The sequence below is a fragment of the Convolutriloba macropyga genome, chromosome 1 (assembly GCF_964194025.1).
Source record: "Convolutriloba macropyga chromosome 1, txConMacr16.3, whole genome shotgun sequence".
Taxonomy (NCBI): Eukaryota; Metazoa; Xenacoelomorpha; order Acoela; family Convolutidae; genus Convolutriloba; species Convolutriloba macropyga.
The window spans coordinates 5,428,322-5,452,302 of record NC_134468.1 but is presented as its reverse complement, the minus strand read 5'-3'; the positions used below and the strand labels follow the sequence as shown (position 1 = coordinate 5,452,302).

The window sequence follows — 23,981 nt, the reverse complement described above, 5'->3', positions numbered from 1 at the left end:
TGTCATAAAGATATTACTTGGACATAAAACCGCAAAACATATTAAATTGTTTCCTTAGAGAGCATGTTCTGTTATGAAAGAGACTGATCTAACATTTGACTGAAAAATTAAATAAATGATAACTTTAATAATGTACTGATGTTTTTTGTAAACAAATAATTGCCAAAACGTTAGAACCATTAGTTATGATCTTAGCGTTTTAGATAGGTTATAATGCACCATTAAAATGCGTGCAAAACTAAAAACATTTGAAAGGTTACAAACACAGATCAGCGAAGCACTAAGAACCATAACTTAATCTCTCAAAACATTGTATATACTTAATGAATCTCAGATGAATATAACTAATTTTTGTCATAAATTGAACTTCGGCATGAAAACAGACCTCTCTGTTAATGGCATGAAGCAAACATTCAAAAATCTGTTAAAAAAGAGCGCCAAACAATGCATTCTCTTTATTGCAAAACAACGGTGGTCTCGCAAAAGCTGGTCTTGCAAAATTGTTCCCGATCATAGCGTAATGCAGGTTTTGGCAAATAGCGAAAAGCTCGCAAATTTTAGTTCTAGAACATTTTTTCTGGAAATCGAGTTGAAACCAACCCTCATTCGAGTGAACCTTTATTGCGTTAGCAGTTTTTAGGCCTGAATTTCTGGCATGTTTGGACAAAGCGGACTTGAAAAAGCAAAATCGTTTTGGGCAAAAAACTGGACCAATTGTTTCAGTAACTATCTTCTTTTTTTTTGCACGTAAAGCTTATAAAAAATGATTACATTTTTAGCATATTTTTTCCAAAAGTCGAGCAAAAATGTTGGAACCAATAATATTGGCCATGACTTAGTAAATTGTTTTCGAGGCCTGAAAACGAAATGGTGAATCTAATTTGGAGTCTTTTCCTAATCTCTGAGCGTTTAAAAGACGTCCAAAAAATAGCCGTGATATGGTAGTAAAAATAGGAAGAAAATAATAAGTTAGAAGTAGTCAGAGAAGGATTAAATTGACCCCTACTTTCAATACGCTGGACACTAAACTTGTCCTTAAAACTTCAACTTTCTGTTATTTTTGGTCTCAAAACGGCTAAAACTCCAGTTGGTGTTGCTTCAATAAATCAAATGTGGATTTGTATTAGAGCGCCTCAAGAAAAATGCTAAAATATTGTCCGGAAAACGGGACACAGCATTTGGAAATAAATTTTTTGGTAGGAGTTTGGCTTGATAATCAACTTGAAATTGCAGCCTAAGTTTTTAACAGATTTGTCAACTTCTGTTGTTTTCGGATCTATTCTGTTTGGGATCTATTCTGTTTTGCCCCCCCAGTGTTTTTTATGACCCCCAGTTACACATTATATGTTGTTATATAGCAAGCCCCCCCAGCTTAGCGAGCATAAATTTTTTATGAAGGCGCACAAGCTATTTTCTGACATAGTAACGTGCTATATAACAACATATAATTTGTATCTGGGGGTCATGAAAACACTGGGGGGGGGGGCGAAACAGAATAGGTCCTTGTATTCTATTGTAAAACGAAGAGCGCAATATATTAGGATTTTTGTGCAGGAAGTAAGGCACATGCTTTGGAATATAGCAGCCAGAGATTAAATTATTGTTGGCATAAGCTTGAATTTTTGACTACATGCGGTGTGATTGGTGCAATAGACCGATATCGAACCAAGTACGTGCACCCCAAACTATTTTTTTTGAATTCTTGTATCTCTTCTTCCCCCTCCCAGCTTAGTGGGCTTATATCTTTTTCGCCCCCAGTCGCATTTGCTAATTTTTTTTACGTATTATCGTACTATATAACAAGATATAATTTTAATTTGTAACGGGAAGAGGGCTTTAAAAACACGGGGGGAGGGGTTGGCAAAACAGAATAGAACCGAATTCTTCTTTAAAATGCATTTAATATCTGTTCCGTTTGTGCTCCCCACCCCCCCCCCCCCGCCCAGCTTAGTGGGTATATATTTTATTTGCGCCCCAGACGAACGTGCCATAATTAATTTACTATGATTTACTATGCCATGGCACGTGATCTGTAACTGGGGAGCATAAAGTATTGGGGGGGGCACAAACGGAAATGATCCTGCATTTTTTCTGACTACTAATTCTTTCTGAGCATATTGAAGGAATTTTCCTTCAAAAAGTTGTTTGATATTAGAAAAAACTTGCCCGATGCTACAAATGCGTCAAATCTTTCTAATTTTGAGTTTAAGTTAATAAATTAATGTCATTTCGGTTTAAAGAATTCCAATTGAGTTTGGATTTACCCGGGTTGAGGTGTCAACGCTAAAATTTGCTAAAAAATGTAAGATTTGCGGTAAATGCGGTGAAAAAGTGTAATAATTGCGGTTTATAGCGTTGAATGCGATGAATGCGGTGAAAAAGAAATAATTCATAGCTAAGAATCGCAAATCTTACAAAAATTCACCGCAAAAAATTACTGAATATTTTTTGGGGTAAAATTTTTGTAAGATTTGCGGCTTTTAGCGGTGAAATTTTTATTTTCACCGCTTCTCGATGGTAGCGGTGAATTTTTTTTTCACCGCTTAAGCGGCAAAAATAAAAAAATTCACCGTTAAAAACCGCAAATCTTACAAAATTTCAACGCATTTGTTTTCATAACGTTTATTGAATCTGATTTAAATTCACATGAAATGTCACTAAAGTAAGTGACAGATGCAGTAGTGGAATAAGAAGTTGTTGACATGCAGGAGATGAGAGGTTCGAACCCTTGTGCGGCAGCTTCTTTTTTGTAAGAAATCCAGTGAATGCGGTGAAAAAACATTCACCGCTAAAAACCGTAAATCTTACAAAAAATCACCGCTTTCACTGCATTCATCGCAAAAAGATGTGGGCGCTTTGCGGTGAAAAATATATTTTTTTTATTTTTGGACCAAATCTCGACACGGGTAGTATGGATGCCAGAAACGGACTTATCGTATTATAGCCTCCCATCTGAGTGGTCAGATAACCTATAGTTCCCCTCAATCAAGTTAATTATATCATAATTGTGGGGGGGGGGTATAATTTCAAGGGGGGGGGGGGCGAAATGGGAAAGACCCAAAAACTGTTCTCTTTTATGTTGCACTCCAAACTTCAGGCATGTAGCCAAAGTCAGTGCAATAAATTCGAGCAGCGTAATAGTTTAACGAAAAACGAAATATTATTTACTGGATTTAGTAGAATGCTTGAAAATGAGAGACAGCTGCTGTTTATTGTCTCAAGGGTTGTCTGAAAAGTTAACAAACAGCTGTTGTCTTTCAATCTCCCCCTCGGATCAATAAAAACTTCAATATACTTTGAGTACTAGTCAGGAGTTCATCAACGATAAGATTTAAATTATAGATGAAATGCTCGATTTGGTATAATTCCGCAGAAAAATGGGGAAAACAATTCAATTAATTGTACGCTTACTCTCGATCGGTTGGTTTATCGGATTGGTGGAACCCATGTACAGCTACCCACTTGCCAAGAGGTAATACTTTTGTTCAAATGAGAGAACCCGTTAACATATTTCTTGAGTTTTAACGGATGTGCTTCGTAAAATAAAATAAATTTTGTGTCGTTTCATATTGTGAAGAGAATATTTTTTTTCAAAATGTGAGTTTACAATAGTTTGATGAATAACTTTTAAAAATCCGTAAATCCATTTGAGCTATTACGTGCAAAGGAAGTGTTTTTGTTGCCGTAACAAACATTTTCTAGGTCTTTGTATTTTTCCTCTCTGCTCCAGGAAAAAAACTGTTATCTCCGATGTAACTCCCCGGAGTTGAGTGCCAGTGTATTTCAAAACTGCACAAGGAAAAATCGATAGCAAACCTGACTGAAACATTGAAATTCAAGCGTGAAATTTAAATTCTGACTGCCCAGAATACTGTCCGTATGCCTCAAATCGGACCAGCGTTGATGGCCGATGACCCGAATCTGGCCAGTCTTCACTACCGACCGCCATACAACTGACCCGGATCTTAACAGGGTGACTCATATTGATTATCAAAAGCAGAATTCACAGAATATTTATGCGTTGGTTCTTACAGAAAAGAGTAAACTAAGAAATGAATGAAAATTTCTAAAATCTCACATGGCGGCAATCAAAATGGCGCGTACCTGTCAGTAACTCAAAATACAAATTGCTGAGGATAAGGAGACCTAATTAGCCTGTGTTCCGGATCTCGGGTACTCGGGATCTCGAACCCCACCCATCCGCCTCCTCTCATACCCCTATCCCCAACTAGACCCAACTTTGAATATCCTTTCAATAAATCAGTAATTTTGTTGTACATTGACTCCTCGTTACCAATTAATGTTGCCTAAATGATTTTAACCAAAAATTTGGCGCTGTCTGTCCTCCTCGTCCAGCGCTATGTCGGGTACAACCTGCCGCTTCAGGAATGTCACCTGCCATTCTGACACGTAGTACGTGAGTGAAGCCAACTTCATGAAATGAGTCAACCGACAAAAAAAGAGTCACAACTTGATAAAGACACAGCAGCTAATACGAATAATAAAGCGAACCAAATGAAGTTAAAGTGGGAAAGCGATAGCACAACGGCTGTTGAACGAAAGCCATTCAGAGGAACCGTTCTCGGGAATCAACCTTGCACCGAAATTGATTCAGTAAAATATAAAAATCGAATTATGATCATACCAAACCAGCAGCAACTGATCAAGAAATACATCGTCAACATAGAGTTATGGGTTGTCAAAGCTTGTGGTGTCAACAATTTTTGAGTGGATATTTGGCAGAAAACGGTAGTTCAAAAGTGTCTTGAAGACATTTGTAAGCCAGCATTTTCTGCCAAGTGTCCGCTCAAAAAATATTGATAACACAAATTTTGACTTACTCTTTTGACGATCTGTTTCTTGATCCGTCGCTGCTGGTTTGCGTTAAAGTCATAATCCGTTTATTTATATTTTACTGAATCTGAATTTATTCCAAGGATGATTCCCGAGCACGAGATCTCTGAATGGAACCCTAACGAATTCTAGAAAAACAAAGTATGTATACCAATTTTGGTCTCAAAGCTGCCATGGCACTGCTTACTTCCTTCCTTATGATTTCCGTAGTTTTGACCAAAATGGCACGCTCTAATGATAAGCCAGTGAAAAGTGATTTTTAACTAAAATTGACAACTGATTTTTAACTAAAATTGACAACTGATTTTCTGAATAAACAGACATTCAATTTTTTGCCTGAGAAAAAACATGATCCAAAAATATCTGTCCAGAAAAATTAAATTTTAATTATATGAAGTTTGTTATGATCAAGTGTCACAAATGGTGCTTAATTTAGATTTTGATCCTTTCTGAAAGCTTTTTCCGATCTCATCATGGCAACTATAAATAGTGAAGAGAATTACCTAAGTGAAAAATAAACTGTAAAACTGTGATCAGAATTACTTTTTTATTCTTCTAAGATGCTTAAATGAATATGAAAAGAATCACATTCAGCGAGAAGACAGCATGATGATCAGTGAATCACTCTCACTTTAAAAAAAGCAACCGAATCATTAAATTAAAAAAATAGCTGAAAAATGTGTGGAGATTATTTTCAGTTCAATGATTAATTTTATTAACTAATCCTACACTGAATGATGCTCGAAAAAAGCGGGAAAAGTTTCTTTAATTTGCAACCCGCAACTCACAAATATTGAATGAAAACACATCAAGATTAAATAAATTCAACCAAACATATACAAGGTGCCAAGGCCAAGGAGTTTAGCGTTTCCATTTGTTGATTTTTCATTTTTGTTTTGTTTCAAATCACGGATCTTATTTAATTTTAGCTTTTGCCAGAATTTGATCTTTTTGTAGCTTCTTCTAATATTGTGCCAAGTGTCCGCTCAAAAAATTTTGATAACACAAATTTTGACTTTTCATACTCTTTTGACGATCTGTTGCTTGATCCGTCGCTGCTGGTTTGCGTTCAAAACATAATCCGTTTATTTATATTTTACTGAATCTGAATTTATTCCAAGGATGATTCCCGAGCACGAGATCTCTGAATGGAACTCTAACGAATTCTAGAAAAACAAATTGAGAGTCAAGTGATTGAAGCAAACAGCTTTTATATGCTACTTCGATCAAAAGGCTTTTGTTCTATGTAGCATATAAAAGCTATTCGTTTCAATCACTTGACCCTCACTTTGATTTTATTTGTGCTCCAAAAAGCTCAGCTAAATTGAACTGAAAAAAGACAACAATATGAAAAGAATCACATTGAGCGAAAAAATAACAGGATGATCAGTGACTAGTGACTCATTTTCGTTTTAGAGCGAAGCAACCGCAATTTTTTTAAATAGAAATTAAAATGGCCAAAAATGTGTGGCGACAATTTTTCGGACCAGTCATTTTCCAATGATAACGGTTTTAAATAAAACGAAAAAGCAACAGTGTCACAACCAGTTGTTGGCGTGAGGACTGTTTATTTGAAGTCCAACTAAGGATGAATTAATCTGCATTTTTCCTAAAACAAACAAATCATGACAAATAAACCAGGTAATTAAACAAAAACTTGGGATAGTACTCGTTTTATGAATTAATTCTATGTTGAATGAAGTTCGTCAAAAAGGGGAAAATGTTCCTCAGCTTCTAACTCACCCATATTCAATTACAAGACACATCAATCATGTGACAAACACACATATCATTATCTCTCAAAATTTTGCAGCGTAGGCTCTGAAAGTAAAAGTCTTTGTAATCCACCCAATTTTCCGCTTATCTTAAATAAATTTAGTTATCCTAGGTGTTGATTCTTCATTATTGCCTCGTTTCTAAGCACCGGTCTTACAAAATTTTTGCATTTCCTAGAATTTGATCGTACATGAATTGTGCGTTTCTAATCCTCGATATTGTATAGTTTGAACGCTTCGATCTCAGGCCTGGCGTCTCCAAGCACTTACCTGGTTGATTCTTGTCGCCTGTTCTACCACTCTGTCACTATACTTTAATTTTTCTGAACAGCTGCATTTCTACAAATCGGACTCTAACATCACGTATTTTATGTGATGGTGAATGCATTGAACCCTTTGGAATACTTCAATTCTTAATGAAACCTAGCCATATGTTCATGGTGAAAAACATGTATACCATTTTTTGTCCTCAAAGCTAACGTGGCACTGCTCGCTCCCTTCGATATGATTTCTTCCGTAGTTTTGACCAAAAATGGCACACTCTAATGATAAGCCAGTGAAAAGTGATTTTTAACTAAAATTGACAACTGATTTTTAACTAAAATTGACAACTGATTTTCTGAATAAACAGACATTCAATTTTTTGCCTGAGAAAGAACATGATACAAAAATATCTGTCCAGAAAAATTAGATTTTAATTATATGAAGTTTGTTATGATCAAGTGTCAGAAATGTTGCTTAATTTTGGTTTTGATCCTTTTTGAAAGCTTTTTCCGATCTCCTCGTGGCAACTATAAACAGTGAGGAGAATTACCTCAGTGAAAAATGAACTGTAAAACTGTGATCAGAATTACTTTTTTATGCTTACGTTTTTCTCTTCTGGGATGCTTAAATAAATATGAAAAGAATCACATTCAGCGAAAAGACAGCATGATGATCAGTGAATCACTCTCACTTTAAAAAAAGCAACCGAATCATTAAATAAAAAGAAAAATAGCTGAAAAATGTGTGGAGATGATTTTTCGGTTCAATGATTAATTTTATTAACTAATCCTACACTGAATGATGCTCCAAAAAGCGGGAAAAGTTTCTTTAAGTTGCAACCCGCAACTCACCAATAATGAATGAAAACACATCAAGATTAAAAAACTTCAACCAAACATATACAAGGTGCCATGGCCAAGGAGTTTGGCAAAAGTATGAAAGACAAGTAACTAGCGCTGAAAAATTCAAATAATGAAATTTCAGTGAAAGCGTTGAAACCAAAAGTCATTGCAATCTGCGCTGGCTTCCACTTAATTTAAACATTTTTATCTTCTCCATTTGTTGATCTTCCATTATTGTTTTGTTTCAAATCACCGATCTTACATAATTTTAGCTTTTGCCAGCATTTGATCTTTTCGTAGCTTCTTATAATATTGTGCCACTATATTTTAAATTTTCAAAACGCTGAATTCTTTATAAATCGGACTCTAATATCGCATATGTAACGTGATGCGAATGCGTTGAATCCTCTGAAATACTCTGATTAAAACCTTGTGAACAATCTGTTTTCCAATTTCCCTCTCTACAGATAACATGACACCACCACGCAGTCCAGAGTTTGGATTCTCATTTTTAAAGGTGGACCAGCAGGTAAAAATGCATCTACAGTTGAGAGCAATGATACCCCAGTGAAACGAAACCTGATACACTTTGCCTTGTCGTATAAGATTTTGAAAACTCTTGCAAAACTTGAAACAATCTTGCCAAGACCTTGATAGCAAAATTTCTTGAATCACCTTGATAAGATCTTGACAAGATCTTATCAATACATGTCAAGAAGTTCTCGTGCCGTAGATTGATATGATTTTGATAAAAATTGACACAAAGAAGAACAATTTTTGTAGCATATATGATTAGAAAAAAACAGAACGTTTTGTGGCTGCTGCTCAAGTAGTTTTATGTCGGCGAGCAGTAAAAGATAGTAATCAAACCTTTAAATCTTGGTTTGATGCCTCTGTAATGGAAATAAGAGATATAGTTAAAAGATTTTGATAAAATATCATAAAATATATGTTTGAAAACATTTTTGAGCAGAAATCACAAATCAATGCTTTTTTATTCTAGTAAATAAATGTTTAGTCAATTTATCTGAACTTGTTTATTGTAGTTTTTGCAACACCGTCCTAATATCATTCCATAAACATAAATTGAACGTTGTGATAAAATATGAAGCAGCAGTGAACTAAAATTTTTTCGAGTGTTTTTCTCCACGAATATTTGATATGAAGATATATAGTACATATTGAAAATCTCTCAAGTTTATCACAATTGATCTGATTTTCGATCTCATCTATCCAGATTTCTTATATAAAGTTATTTAAGGTAAACTAAAATTAAACTCATCTCATTACGTGAAAATTTTGAAAATTGTGAACCTCAATTTTTCCTCGAGAATTCAAAGAATTCATTTTTTTCTTCGGCAATCGATTCAATTTTTAGGGATTATTATTGGTGCCACATACATATCTCTCAGAAAAAAAGTATCACTCGTGGTCATAATTTGCTTAAGAATAAAAATAAGTTTCACCAATTTTTGGATACCTTATTTTTATTCTTATATAAGGATACACCAATTTTTGAGGTAGGAACTAAATTGATAAGAAATGTATTACGTTTCAGATTAATAGCCTTCGAGGAAATTCAAGCGGAAATAAAACTCTCCAACACATCGACTATTGATCAGGTTCAAGTGAACTCTCCGGCCGAGTGCAGTCAACGATGCGTCAAAATTCCACAATGTAAATCGATCAACATTTGCTATCGAAGAGTTTGCCATTTGAATGTCGAAGACAGGTTCTCAGAGGGAGTTGAGATTGAACACAATGAGAGTTGTATCTACGTTGGAATGAAAAGAGAGTTCATTCCCCAATGCAAACACGGAAATGTTCCAGGGACGAAAAGCGCTTTCTTAGTTTTTTTCTTTCGACTAAAATCTAAAACAATAATTTTTGAGCTTTCTTGCTAGGTAATTTTTTTACTTAGTTAGACATTGAAGAATAAACAACTGTCAAACACGTTTTTGGTCGAAAATCGCTTTCTTATTTTTTTAAACTTTTTTCTTTCGACTGAAATGTAACACAATAATTTAATTTTTGAGATTTTTTTGCTAGGTAATTTTTTCACTTATTTCGACAATGAAAAATAAACAAGCGACAAACAAAAAGGTTTTCGTATAACATGAGCTTAACAAGGCCACAAATAAAACGCAAAGTCTAGCGATTCAAATTCAACCACACACAAAAAAACGCAAATGTGAAAAGACTCGATAAAGTGTTATGAAATGCATGACATTTTATGAGAATTTGAGAGAGTGCATTTACCCAAAACTATCAATAAAAATTTAGTGCAAGATATTGGACAGTCAGTTGGAAAAATTTGCCGCATTAAAATTCAGCAAAAATTAACTATCATCTTACAGTAACAAAAAGTCTTCATATACCTTATCAGATGTTGCTCGCAGAAAATTAAAAAGAAACTACTTTAAAAAATGTATGGCCAGCCTCTTATCAAGCAGACCCCTAGTGATAAAAATACCAAATCAGCAGAACTTTTGCAGCGCCCATTCCTCGAATCCAATTACAGAAATCAATCTTTAATTTCTTGAAAGCAATATCTGTTCAAATTCTTATTTTCCTGTGAATAGTCGGTAATTTAAATTAAGCTCATAAATTGCCGTTTGCACAAAACTTATTTTTGTTACGCAAAAACAGAGCGCTTTCTAGGTATCTGTGAAACAAGCGAAAAGAGGGAGAAAAACAAGTGGGGCGAATGGCGTCCAGTTGCAATAGGGAAAAATTCAACGGTCAGAAGGTAAACACAAACAAAAATCTTGATGAATACTATATCGTATTATTAGTATATCGTAATATTTCGATAGTCAGGCAAATATTTCTATTTTCTAGCCTGTAGAGAACTTTCAGACAGAACTAAAAATTTTTAGTTCTGAAAATAGGTCACTCTAAAGAGTGATCTATTTTGGAACCCCCCCCCCCCCTCCAGTTTTTTATGCCCCCCACCACATTATGATTCATAAGTTGCTATATAAATACAATACTATGTAAGAAATAGCACGTGCCAGGTGGGGGGGGATGGGGGCTAACAGATATGGCAAGCTTGTGGCAGAAACGATCAAAAATTTCATTGGTAAAATTATTGCGGCAATGGATTAATTGTTCTGACCCCACTTGTGGGGGAAGGAACTATATACTCAATTGGGTTTTTTTTTGTTCAGTCAATTTTGGCCGCTCGATATATTGATCGTAGAGAAATGTGAGTGGTATCAAAAAAATTTCCTCCAGCCTGGAAATCGAAATTAAAAAGTTTTTTTTTGAATTTTGTATTTTTTGAGGAGTTATCGAGGATCGAAGTTTTGCGTGAACACGTCATATTTGGTATAATTTCGTTCACTTTCAGTGTAATTTTTCTTCAAATTATGATCTTTTCCTTAAAAATTTTTCATTCAAAATTAACTTTCACACCAAAAAAAGGCATCAATTTCCAATGCCTAATACACAAAAGGTGATAAAAAGACTAGTTCTGGTCTCATTGGGGTCTTTACTATAAAAAAATTCGAATTCTATTTGAGAGCTGTTTTTTTTTGGAAAACTTCATATTTTTATAGGTCACCTAGAGACTGGTCACTTTTCATATCGATGTTTGGTTGATGATAAACCTTAATCACAGTAAAATGACGCTTACTGAACAAAAAACACGTTTTCAAGTAATCGTGCATGTTTTTTATGGCTTCGACTCTGAGCTTTTCTAATTTTTAATGAAATGTTGATTTTATTTTTCAGGTTTTACTGAATTTTTGGAGCCCTATGGCATAGAATCGTTAACTAAAAGTTTTTGGAGCCTATGGCAGAGAATCGTTAACATAGAATCGTTACGATGGGTTTCGTAATGAGCATTAGTGAAGCTATTCAGTGCTTTGATTGAACAGCTAATGACTGTTAAGACTTTATAAATAAGTTTTCGAAAGTTTTTTTTAAAAATTAACTGATCATAAACTTATTTTTGTAAACTGTAAGTCAGTCTCAGTATCGACAGGATCCCCTTCTTTTCTACTGCAACCAAAATTAATCTGTTTAGTGGTATTATCTTCTAACTTGGTTTTATGACTCCGATGCCACAAGATTTCAAATATATTTTTGAAGTTTATTGGATATTTTCTTATTTTTGAATTCATTCGAAATTTTATCAAATTATTCTGATTTGGATAGATCCCGTTGGTTTAGGGAAGACATTCAATCTTCGATAAAAATTTCAGAGAAAAATATGGCTTCGACACTTTCCTCTCGCACTCTTCTAGTGATTTTTTGGTTTTTGCCTTTATTTGTTGTTGTTTTCATAATCGTAAGATATATTGTGATATCTTATTTATTACCCATGCATGACAAACATCCACTTTCGTCTAACGATTCATGACTGATCGGATTTATTGACTTCTGTTGAAAGCTATTGAACTTATTGTCTGCTTAGACGTTATATACAATTTTTCAGAAAATATTTTTGAACTTGAGCCAAATTATTTTTGTGATTTGTAAGAATTTCTTATTAATGACCAGAAAAAACTCCCGGTTTTATGGCATCGATGCCACAAGGTTTCAAAGTTTTTTTTAAAAATTTTGGATATTTTTTTATTTTTAGTTTCTGTTGAAATCTCACCGAGGCATGACTCTTATGCTCCCATCGAGCGCTTTTTTTTGCCTGTCGCTGAAATCAATTGCGTTTAATGGCGTTGATGTTACCGGTTTTCTCAGAAATTTCTTGGTTTTAATGTATTTGTTCATTTTTATTGATATTTTAAGTCATATTGAAAAAAGAATTTCAAGTTGATAAAAAAATAATGGATGATAGAAAAGTTTTTAACGAAAAGTTTTTTTAATGGCTTCGACACTTTCGACACTTTTCTCTCGAATTTTTTTGAATTAGCGGTTTTTGCCTATTTTTGTGAAATCTTTAGGTAGGCGTAAAATGCTGACAGTTCTCAAAAGCTTGTAATTGAGTGTTCGAGGATTGATGTTGCCCGAGTCAGTCGTTATATAGCGAATAGTCTCAAAGTTTATGATATTATACATTTTCAAACTTCGATGCCACAAGATTTCAAATATATTTTTGAAATTGTTTGGATATTTTGGTATTTTTGAATCCATTTGAATTTTTATCAAATCATTCTGATTTGGATAACTCCCGTTGGTTTAGGGAAGACGCTCAATCATCGATAAAGTTTTCAGAGAAAAATATGGCTTCGACACTTTCTTCTTGCACTCTTCTACTGATTTTTTGGGTTATTGCCTGTATTTGTTGTTGTTTTCATGATCGTAAAAATTTTTGTGATATCTTATTTATTACCCATGCATGACAAACATCTACTTCTATCGATTAATGACTGATCGTATTTATTGACTTCTGTTCAAAGCTATTGAACCTATTGTCTGTTTAGACGTTAAAATCAATTTTTCAGAAAATATTTTTTAACATAAACCAATTTTAAACTTGTTTTCGTGAATTGTAAGATTTTCTCTTTGATCAGAAAAAACTCCCGGTTTTATGGCTTCGATGCCACAAGATTTCAAATTTTTTTTTTATAATTTTGGATATTTTTGTATTTTTGGTTTCTTTTGAAATCTTATCACAATATCCTTGTATTGATAGCTCCCATTGGTTTTGAGAAAACGTTAAATGGAGCATTGATAAAGTCTTCACCTAAAAGATATGGTTTAAATGGCTGCGACAATCTCTTCTTGCACTTTTCTAATGAGTTATTGGTTTCTGTATTTGTTTTGTTTCAGAGTCATTAGACTTATTGTGATATCTTATTGATTACCAATGACACAAAAACTTCTATGTCCTTCTATCAGTTCATGACTGAGCGAATTTGTTGACTCTTAATGAAAGCTACTGAATCTAATTGCTGTTAAGACTTCAAAATTTTTTTGAACATTAACCAATCTTAGTAAACCTATCTTCGTGAACTGTACGATTGCTTCTGTAATTAACGGAACTCTTTTTTTCCTACTTCAACAAAAAACATCCAAATTGCGGCTTTATTTTCTAAATATTGGATTGATAAAATCGATGCGCTAGTTTTCAAAAATTTCTTGGACATTTAGATTTTTTTGGATTTCTTTGTGGTTCTTCTGAAATTTCATCACATTATTGGTGTTAGTTCCAATTGGCTTAGAAAGGATGTTCAATGAAACATAAATAAAGTTTTTAAAGAAAAGCTTATGGTTTAAACGGCTTCGACACTTTCTTATTGCTTTTTCCTACAGATTTTTTGGTTTTTGCCTGTATTTTTTGTTGTTTTCTTATTCAATGACTTATTATAATGTCTTATCTTTTGATGACTTGTCAATGACAAACATTCTTGGCGTCTCACCGAGGCATGACTCTTATGCTCCCATCGAGCGCTTTTTTTGCCTGTCGCTGAAATCAATTGCGTTTAATGGCGTTGATGTTACCGGTTTTCTCAAAAATTTCGTGGTTTTAATGTATTTGTTCATTTTTATTGATATTTTAAGTCATATTGAAAAAAGAAATTCAAGTTGATAAAAAAATAATGGATGATAAAAAAGTTTTTAACGAAAAGTTTTTTTAATGGCTTCGACACTTTCGACACTTTTTCTCGAATTTTTTCGAACTAGCGGTTTTTGCCTATTTTTGTGAAATCTTTAGGTAGGCGTAAAATGCTGACAGTTCTCAAAAGCTTGTAATTGAGTGTTCGAGGATTGATGTTGCCCGAGTCAGTCGTTATATAGCGAATAGTCTCAAAGTTTATGATATTATACATTTTCAAACTTCGATGCCACAAGATTTCAAATATATTTTTGAAATTGTTTGGATATTTTGGTATTTTTGAATCCATTTGAATTTTTATCAAATTATTCTGATTTGGATAACTCCCGTTGGTTTAGGGAAGACGCTCAATCATCGATAAAGTTTTCAGAGAAAAATATGGCTTCGACACCTTCTTCTTGCACTCTTCTACTGATTTTTTGGGTTATTGCCTGTATTTGTTGTTGTTTTCATGATCGTAAGAATTTTTGTGATATCTTATTTATTACCCATGCATGACAAACATCTACTTCTATCGATTAATGACTGATCGTATTTATTGACTTCTGTTCAAAGCTATTGAACCTATTGTCTGTTTAGACGTTAAAATCAATTTTTCAGAAAATATTTTTTAACATAAACCAATTTTAAACTTGTTTTCGTGAATTGTAAGATTTTCTCTTTGATCAGAAAAAACTCCCGGTTTTATGGCTTCGATGCCACAAGATTTCAAATTTTTTTTTATAATTTTGGATATTTTTGTATTTTTGTTTTCTTTTGAAATCTTATCACAATATCCTTGTATTGATAGCTCCCATTGGTTTTGAGAAAACGTTAAATGGAGCATTGATAAAGTCTTCACCTAAAAGATATGGTTTAAATGGCTGCGACAATCTCTTCTTGCACTTTTCTAATGAGTTATTGGTTTCTGTATTTGTTTTGTTTCAGAGTCATTAGACTTATTGTGATATCTTATTGATTACCAATGACACAAAAACTTCTATGTCCTTCTATCAGTTCATGACTGAGCGAATTTGTTGACTCTTAATGAAAGCTACTGAATCTAATTGCTGTTAAGACTTCAAAATTTTTTTGAACATTAACCAATCTTAGTAAACCTATCTTCGTGAACTGTACGATTGCTTCTGTAATTAACGGAACTCTTTTTTTCCTACTTCAACAAAAAACATCCAAATTGCGGCTTTATTTTCTAAATATTGGTTTGATAAAATCGATGCGCTAGTTTTCAAAAATTTCTTGGACATTTAGATTTTTTTTGGATTTCTTTGTGGTTCTTCTGAAATTTCATCACATTATTGGTGTTAGTTCCAATTGGCTTAGAAAGGATGTTCAATGAAACATAAATAAAGTTTTTAAAGAAAAGCTTATGGTTTAAACGGCTTCGACACTTTCTTATTGCTTTTTCCTACAGATTTTTTGGTTTTTGCCTGTATTTTTTGTTGTTTTCTTATTCAATGACTTATTATAATGTCTTATCTTTTGATGACTTGTCAATGACAAACATTCTTGGCGTCTCACCGAGGCATGACTCTTATGCTCCCATCGAGCGCTTTTTTTGCCTGTCGCTGAAATCAATTGCGTTTAATGGCGTTGATGTTACCGGTTTTCTCAAAAATTTCGTGGTTTTAATGTATTTGTTCATTTTTATTGATATTTTAAGTCATATTGAAAAAAGAAATTCAAGTTGATAAAAAAATAATGGATGATAAAAAAGTTTTTAACGAAAAGTTTTTTTAATGGCTTCGACACTTTCGACACTTTTTCTCGAATTTTTTTGAACTAGCGGTTTTTGCCTATTTTTGTGAAATCTTTAGTTAGGCGTAAAATGCTGACAGTTCTCAAAAGCTTGTAATTGAGTGTTCGAGGATTGATGTTGCCCGAGTCAGTCGTTATATAGCGAATAGTCTCAAAGTTCAAAGTTTATGATATTATACATTTTCTAACTTCGATGCCACAAGATTTCAAACATATTTTTGAAATTGTTTGGATATTTTCGTATTCTTGAAACCAATTGAAATTTTATCACATTATTCTGATTTGGATAACACCCGTTGGTTTAGGGAAGACGCTCAATCATCGATAAAGTTTTCAGAGAAAAATATGGCTTCGACACTTTCTTCTCGCACTCTTCTACTGATTTTTTTTTGGCTATTGCCTGTATTTGTTGTTGTTTTCATAATCGTAAGAATTATTGTGATATCTTATTTATTACCCATGCATGACAAACATCTACTTCTTCTATCGATTAATGACTGATCGTACTTATTGACTTCTGTTCAAAGCTATTGAACCTATTGTCTGTTTAGACGTTAAAATCAATTTTTCAGAAAATATTTTTTAACATAAACCAATTTTAAACTTGTTTTCGTGATTTGTAAGAATTTCTCTTTAATGACCAGAAAAAACTCCCGGTTTTATGGCTTCGATGCCACAAGATTTCAAATTTTTTTAAATATTTTTGGATACTTTTGAATTTTTGGTTTCTGTTGAAATCTTATCACAATATCTTTGTATTGATAGCTCCCATCGGTTTTGAGAAAACGTGAAATGGAGCAAATATTAAGTGTTCACCTAAAAGATATGGTTTAAATGGCTTCTACAATCTCTTCTTGCTCTTTTCTAATGAATTATTGGTTTCTGTATTTGTTTTGTTTCAGAGTCATTAGACTTATTGTGATGTCTTATTGATTACCCATGCTTCGAAAACTTCTTTGTCCTTCTATCAACTCATGACTGAGCGTATTTGTTGACGCCTAATGAAAGCTACTGAATTTAACTGCTGTTAAGACTGCAAAAATTTTGTGAACATTAACCAATCGTAAACTTATCTTCGTGAACTCCACGAACGCCTATGTAAATAACGAATTCGTTCTTTCCTACTTCAACAAAAAATATCCAATTTGCGGCTTTATTTTCTAACTATTGGTTTGATAAAATCGATGCGCTAGTTTTCATAATTTTTTCTTTGATATTTGGAAATTTTTTGGATTTGTTTGTGGTTCTTCTGAAATTTCAACTTATTATCACTGTTAGTTCCAATTGGCTTAGAAAAGATGTTCAATGAAACATAGATAAAGTTTTTAAAGAAAAGCTTATGGTTTAAATGGCTTCGACGCTTTCTTATCGCTTTTTCCTACTTATTTTTTGGTTTTTGCCTCTATTTGTTGTTGTTGTTTTTTTAGTCAATGACTTATTGTAATGTCTTATCGTTGAGTTTAATGACGTTGATTTTACCGGTTTTCTCAGAAAATTCGTGATTTTAATGTATTTGTTCATATTTATTGATATTTTAAGTCATATTGAAAAAAGAATCTCATGTTTTTTAGAAAAATAATGGATGATAGAAAAGTCTTTACCGAAAAACTATTTTTTAATGGCTTCGACACTTTCGACACTTTTCTCTCTCGGCTTTTTTGAATTAGCGGTTTTTGCCTATTTTTGTAAAATCTTTAGTTAGGCGTAAAATGCTGACAGTTCTCAAAAGCTTGTAATTGAGTATTCGAGGGTTGATGTTACACGAGGCAGTCATTATATAGCGAATAGTCTCAAAGTTTAGGATATTATACCTTTTCAATAAATTTTTAAATTTTTCAGTTTGTGTTGTTTTTTCTTCAATTTGTAGCTAATTATCATCATTGAGAGGTCTAATTTAATTTCTTTGTATGCAAAAAATTTGATTGTCCAATGATATCAAGTCGTAACTGATGTTCTGTTTGTGGACAATATGCGTTTAAATAAAAATTTTATTGGTGTACTTTTGTTTCTTTTTCTCATCTTTTAGCAAATTCGCGTATTAACAGTTCCCAATGATTTTTAAATGTGGTCAAAATGCACTTATTTAACCATTCAGTATAATTTTAGTTGCATTAGTATGAAAGAAAATGCAAGGAAGATTAAAGAGTATACAGATAATAGCTAATGATTTTTACGGCTTCAATACTTTGTTTTTTCGCAAATTTAAATTTTTTGAGTTTTTCGTCTTCTGTAGTCCGTTCCTATGGCTTAACCTAACCAAGAACAGGTCCTATTGGTATCATAATGAATGTTTTGTAACTTTATTAAGAATTAATTCGTTAAAAGCTAATGATTTTTAAGACTTTAGAAATTATTTGGTTTACTAAAAGTAGATTGATTTTCCAATTTCGCCTTATTGTTTTTTTTGTCGACTTTGTTAGCTAGTCTTATTAAGGAAAATTGGCATCGGCTGTATAGTAATTACAAATCAAATTTGTGCAGTTAAGGTTTTGTACGATTGCATTTTGGCGTTGTTACTAGGTGCGTTCAAATTTAGATACTTAGTTTTTGCCGTGAAAATTTTATTTTTGCTTCTTTTGTTGTTTTTTTTCGTAGTTTTTTCAATGAAAGATCTCGTCAACGCTGTAATGAGGCATGGCATTATTAATTCAATAAGTAGTTGGGTTTTTAATCGTTCTTTTAAACTCAAACATCTATTTTTATGATGTCTTCATTTGGTTGACAATTAAGTCAAAAGTGTAGATGAGCTCGTGTCGGAACATCATGTGCGAACGCACATTAACGAGCATCCTTGTTCTATTCTGTTTTCATTTCGACGGACGGTGTTGCAGGTACCAGAGGCGTCGTTGTTATGGTGGCCACGTGGAGTCACTACTTTGTCACAATGATGAATGGATTTTGGTGGACGATATAACACTAGTGGAACAAAAGCTGTCTTTTGATGATGCTGTTAGCTACTGTGAGACTGAAATGAATGGGCAACTCTGGGGCGACATTGATGCTTCTCATGAAGAACTCCTGGTAAAAATGGCTTTCAAATGTGATCTAAAAATACAGTCCGTTGCTATGTACAAACTGGTTCAAAAAAGAGGCGAGAAAATTTAGTTGCTAGCAATAAAGGGGTATTAAAAAAATGTAAAGTATGTAGAGAGCATCGGTCCGTAAGGTAACTTTTTTTTGAATTGCATGGATTTTTTTGTTCAGTCAATTTTGGCCGACCAATTTTTCATCATAGAGAGTTGCTAGTGGCATCATTAGAAAGCCAGTCAGCGTAGAATATGGAATTTAAAAAATATTTTTGATTTTCTCTCTTTAAAGGGAGTTATCGGTTTTTAAAATTTTGCGAACAATAGACGAATGTCCATTGTTTTTATTCATATTTTCTGTATTTTTGACCAAACTTTGTCAATTTTGCTTAAATTTGATGAAATTGTGAATAAAGACGTTATTGGTTTTAAATTAAAGGGTAGACGAGGCTTTTTAATTGGTTTTATTGGAGTCGTTCGGTTAACATTTTAGCTAAATTTTTTGAAAATCAGACATTTTGAAAAAATTATCCCACCCAATACGCGTTTTTGACAATTGATCTGAAACTACCAGAAACACAGACCTAACATCCACGGTCGCAATTTGTGAAAACTCCAAACGGGCCCATTATACTTTCTTTTCCTATGAGAGTCTTATGGAATTAACAGTTTTCAGGATTCTTTAACAAAATTTAACTCAAAAGTTATACAAAATTCATCATTTATTTTTGGAATAATTAAACATATTTTTTTTGCTTATTAATCTTTTTACGAACAGAAGGAATAAATAGGCTATTTTGTTTGACGCGCGGGGAAATTGGAGCTGGTTTTGGACTCAGCTTGGATCCCTAAAAACAATAAATATTTGGATTGTATTGGGCATGGTCTGTTTCATAACATAGCAGTTTTGTTGATTTCGTGTTTATTACTAACGAGAACAATTTCCATTCAATATATTCTGTCTTCAGAGATAATTTCCCGGTTTATATGAGCTTGAAAATGTGGTTTTGTTACTTTTAATTGATTTCTTATGTTTTCCCTTCATTTGTCTTGCTGTCTGCAGCTTCATTACTTTGTTTTATTAATCGATGATCCAATTGTTTTCTGAGAACTATAAGTGAACCTATGCAATGCTTTCAGTTGTTGTTAAATGCCTCTTAGGTTTTTGAAGACATTTGTCTTGAGAAAATGTCATTGAAAATTTGAAGGTTGCCAATTTTTATCTTATTTCCGTCCACATGTAGCCTAATCTCATCAAATACAAGGCAAAATTTTTTCACTTATTCCGGGTGAAGTAAAAAAATAATCTTCATGGTAATTGAGATTTTCAACTCGTGTTTTCTTGGATTTCTTAATGCGAGATTTCATAAAAAGTATTGCCATTTTTGCTTGTTTGTCTATTTTTGAGAATGTAATTTTTTGCCTTTTCAAAAAGTTTTAAAGATTTCAGCGATTAGCTTACAGTTTTAACGGCTACAAAAACCTTCTCTTGCTTTACTTCTAAATATATTAGTTTATATAAATTTTGTGTCCAATTGTCTATTTTGTTGTCGTACGTCTTAATCTTGAAGTCCAAATTCCTAATTGCGTCTTTGGAAGTTTAAATGATTCTATTTGCCGATCTCAGTTTAGAGCAAACGGTTTTAATGACTTTTATGTATTTTATACAGGAAATTTTTTTACTCCCAATATTTGTTCTCAATGTTGTCAGCAAACAAATTTGTCTCATTATTGACAGGGCTTAATTTTTTTGGCTCTTTGGTGACTCGATACAAAATCATTATTTTGTGTGTTTTCGACACATATCAATGGTTGTGGATCTTTTTTGTTGCTATTTTTACAAAGACTAAGTACAAAGAAAACAATTTACATTCAAAAGAGACCCCAGAATAAATTCAAATGCTTTTTAAACTGAATTGTGATTTAAACTTTCCAAGGGTTTTCAGTGTATTATGGTTTTAATCGCTTCAACAATTTGGTGTAGGTGATTTGTTTGTGGAATTCTTTCGTTTTTTGCGGTCTTATGATATGGCTAATGACAAAAAGCCGAACTGGCTCCCTGAGCAGTCGCAAATTTACCTGTTTTGTATTAATTTGAAAACTTTTGGTTTGTTTGGATTTTGGAAAAAATCATTGGATTTCTGAGCTTCGTCATTTTTATGTTACATCTCCCTGAGCAGTCGCAAATTTACCTGTTTTGTATTAATTTGAAAACTTTTGGTTTGTTTGGATTTTGGAAAAAATCATTGGATTTCTGAGCTTTGTCATTTTTATGTTACATCTTTCTTTTTTGTTGCTTGATCTCTGTACAGAGAGGTCGAATCTACTTTCTAGCTAACCAAGATGCAATTTTCATAATTGTTTTCATTCCAAACAATTTTTTGGCTTTGCCAATTCGCTTTTTCTTGAGATCAGAGTGATTTTTGGATAACTTCTTTCATTTTTCCGTTTTTTTAGTCGTCTGAAGTATTATGGAAATGTCTCAATTGATTCTTATGATTTATAGACTAACTTTTTTAACGAGCCGAGATGATACGTATTGTGTTTAATTAATGTGAAATTGGTTGTTTTCAAAATTAGAAACGTATATTTCAACTTTGCCTTTTTTGCTATTATTTGTCGACCAAATCTCATTATTCACACCTCTCATATCTTCTCTAAAGAATTTCAAGTTAATTTGTTTCGCTCAGGTTTTATCTGATTTCATTTTTTGTTTTTAAGTGGTTTTTTAAAATGTAAACATCGATTTTTGGTCGTAAATAATTTTGCTATTATTTGACTTTTTTTTGGTAAATGGCAAGTCTTTGGCTCTCTAATTTAGCGTTGTTTTTCACTTAAAACTGTTTTTAATAAAATTGCCCCCTAAAAAGTGCTTTTCTATAATAAAATGTATCAAAACTTTTGTACTTTGAATTTAAGATAAGTCAAACCAAATCCATCCAGGCATGCTAAAGTTTTGCAATGAAAAATTTTTGAAGCATATTTCAGGACTCATCCTGTTATACGTTTTTGGGGGTCTGCTGAATTTTAGGAAACGGTGGAGCTTCTTGGGGTGCAACAAAAATTGAAACTGGGTGTTACGGACTGGAGAACTGAGGGCACATTTTACAATTTGCGTGGACAAGATGTCACTGAATTTGTTCTTGCTTACGAAAGACAACCTAATCACATTGATAACTACTGGTGAGTTAGCCTCCCTGGCATTTAATTTTTTCCTTAAAGCTTTTTTTTACCATTTCGCTAAAATGAAAATACTGCTAATGCGGTTAAAATTGGTCATGAGTATATTAAAGTTCCAAACGTCAGTGTATATCATTAGGAAAATTAAGAACACTTGTATAAACATATAGGGTTTGATCTTTAGTTACATTCGAGTGGAAATTTGCGCAAAATCGCAAAATAGACGTAACGGCAAATTGTTTAAAATGATGATAAATTATCGACTTTTTCTGAATTCTAGCTTCAGACACCACAACGTTTATTTTCTCAAACTCTGGAACGTACTACAAGCTCGTGACGATAGCCACCAACATACACACTACTTCAGTTGCCAAAAAGTTTATTCCCAGTTAGGACCCTGGATATCTGACACAGTATTGTACGACAATTCCTCAAATTATAGTTTGAAACAGGTACGAACTTGTATAAACAGTACACTGGGAAGACCTCGGGGTTGCTCTGGTCCAAAGGAACGAATCTTCAACTATTTTTGGATCGGAGACAATTTGACGTTTGTCCAAGCCAGAAATAATTGTCACAGCATGGGTGCCAAGTTATACGATTTAATTGACGGGAAAATTGAGCGAATTGACTTCCTGTTAGTTCACATGCTTCCGATTCACACTTTTTGGGTCGGAATAGAACTGAACAATGATTATAAGTGGAATTCTTGGATAAATGAAGATAGACAAAATATGATTGGCCAATTGGGAACATATGGTGTGTCAACCGAGAGTGACAAATATGTGGCAATAAGCTACACGTACCGGAGTGATAAAGATACACCTTTTAACGCGGGCGTACGAAAGAATGAAAACGAAACTTTACCATCCGTTTGTTACCGAATTGACAACGGAGAAAATTTCTAGTTTGCATTGAGTTTTATGATTATATGATCGGTTTATTTTTTGTTAGATTGTGGGGATCTATTCTGTTTTGGCCCCCAGTGTTTATTCTGCTCCCGTTACAAAATATATTTTGTTATATAGCACGTTGCTATGTAAGAAAATAGTACATGCTCGTGGGGGGGGGGGGGGGGTAAAAATATAAGCTCACTAAGGTGGGGGGGGGGGACAAAACAGAATATAGATCATATTGTGGTACAAAATATTTGACTCAGAAAACTTTTATAAGACAAATTTCATCACTTGAGACAATATTATGACTCTCGTTGAGAAATGACGACAAAACTGACTTATGGAACGTAATTTTTGATCCTTTTTTTTGGAGTTTTCGCTGAAATTGTTTGTGCGAAAAGTCGCGTTTGGTCGTTTTTTGTTGTTCTCGTTGGTCAGGAGTTTTTCTCATTGGCCTCTCTCAAATTTGACAAAAATTGTTTATTGTTAGGTTTCAAATTGACGAGAAGTTTTCAACTCGACAACAGATACAAAAACTTTGCAGTCAGTTTTGGAAAAAAAAACAGAATAGCTGACTTTTTCTTATGTTTATTCCACACCACTGGTTATCTCAAAACCTGTAATATAACAATCACTGTTGCATCAGAATGATTGGATGTCAGAATACATCCCAGGCAGAGGTGTGCGTTAATGATTAGACTATTAAAAACGCACCGGGAGGGAGGGGGGGGGGTGGTAAATCGTTTTTCAAAATCTGCCTACATGCTTTTCAGTCAAAGTCTGCCCAAATGCCCGATAATTGACAAGCTAATTTTTGATTGATCCTTAACGAGATAACTTTTGAACTTAACGAGCTGAATTTTGATCAT

General features: G+C 33.3%; 1 protein-coding gene across 1 annotated transcript; it reads left to right on the top strand.

Moving 5' to 3' along the window:
• Positions 1–3,388: 3,388 nt before the first annotated feature.
• Positions 3,389–23,124, top strand: LOC142344488 (uncharacterized). The gene is made up of 6 exons (XM_075396162.1): positions 3,389–3,472; positions 9,294–9,574; positions 10,397–10,484; positions 18,842–19,031; positions 22,068–22,219; positions 22,497–23,124. The coding sequence occupies exons 1-6, from the start codon at positions 3,447–3,449 to the stop codon at positions 23,122–23,124; spliced, it is 1,365 nt and encodes a 454-aa protein (XP_075252277.1). The 5' UTR covers positions 3,389–3,446.
• The last annotated feature ends 857 nt before the right edge of the window (positions 23,125–23,981 follow it).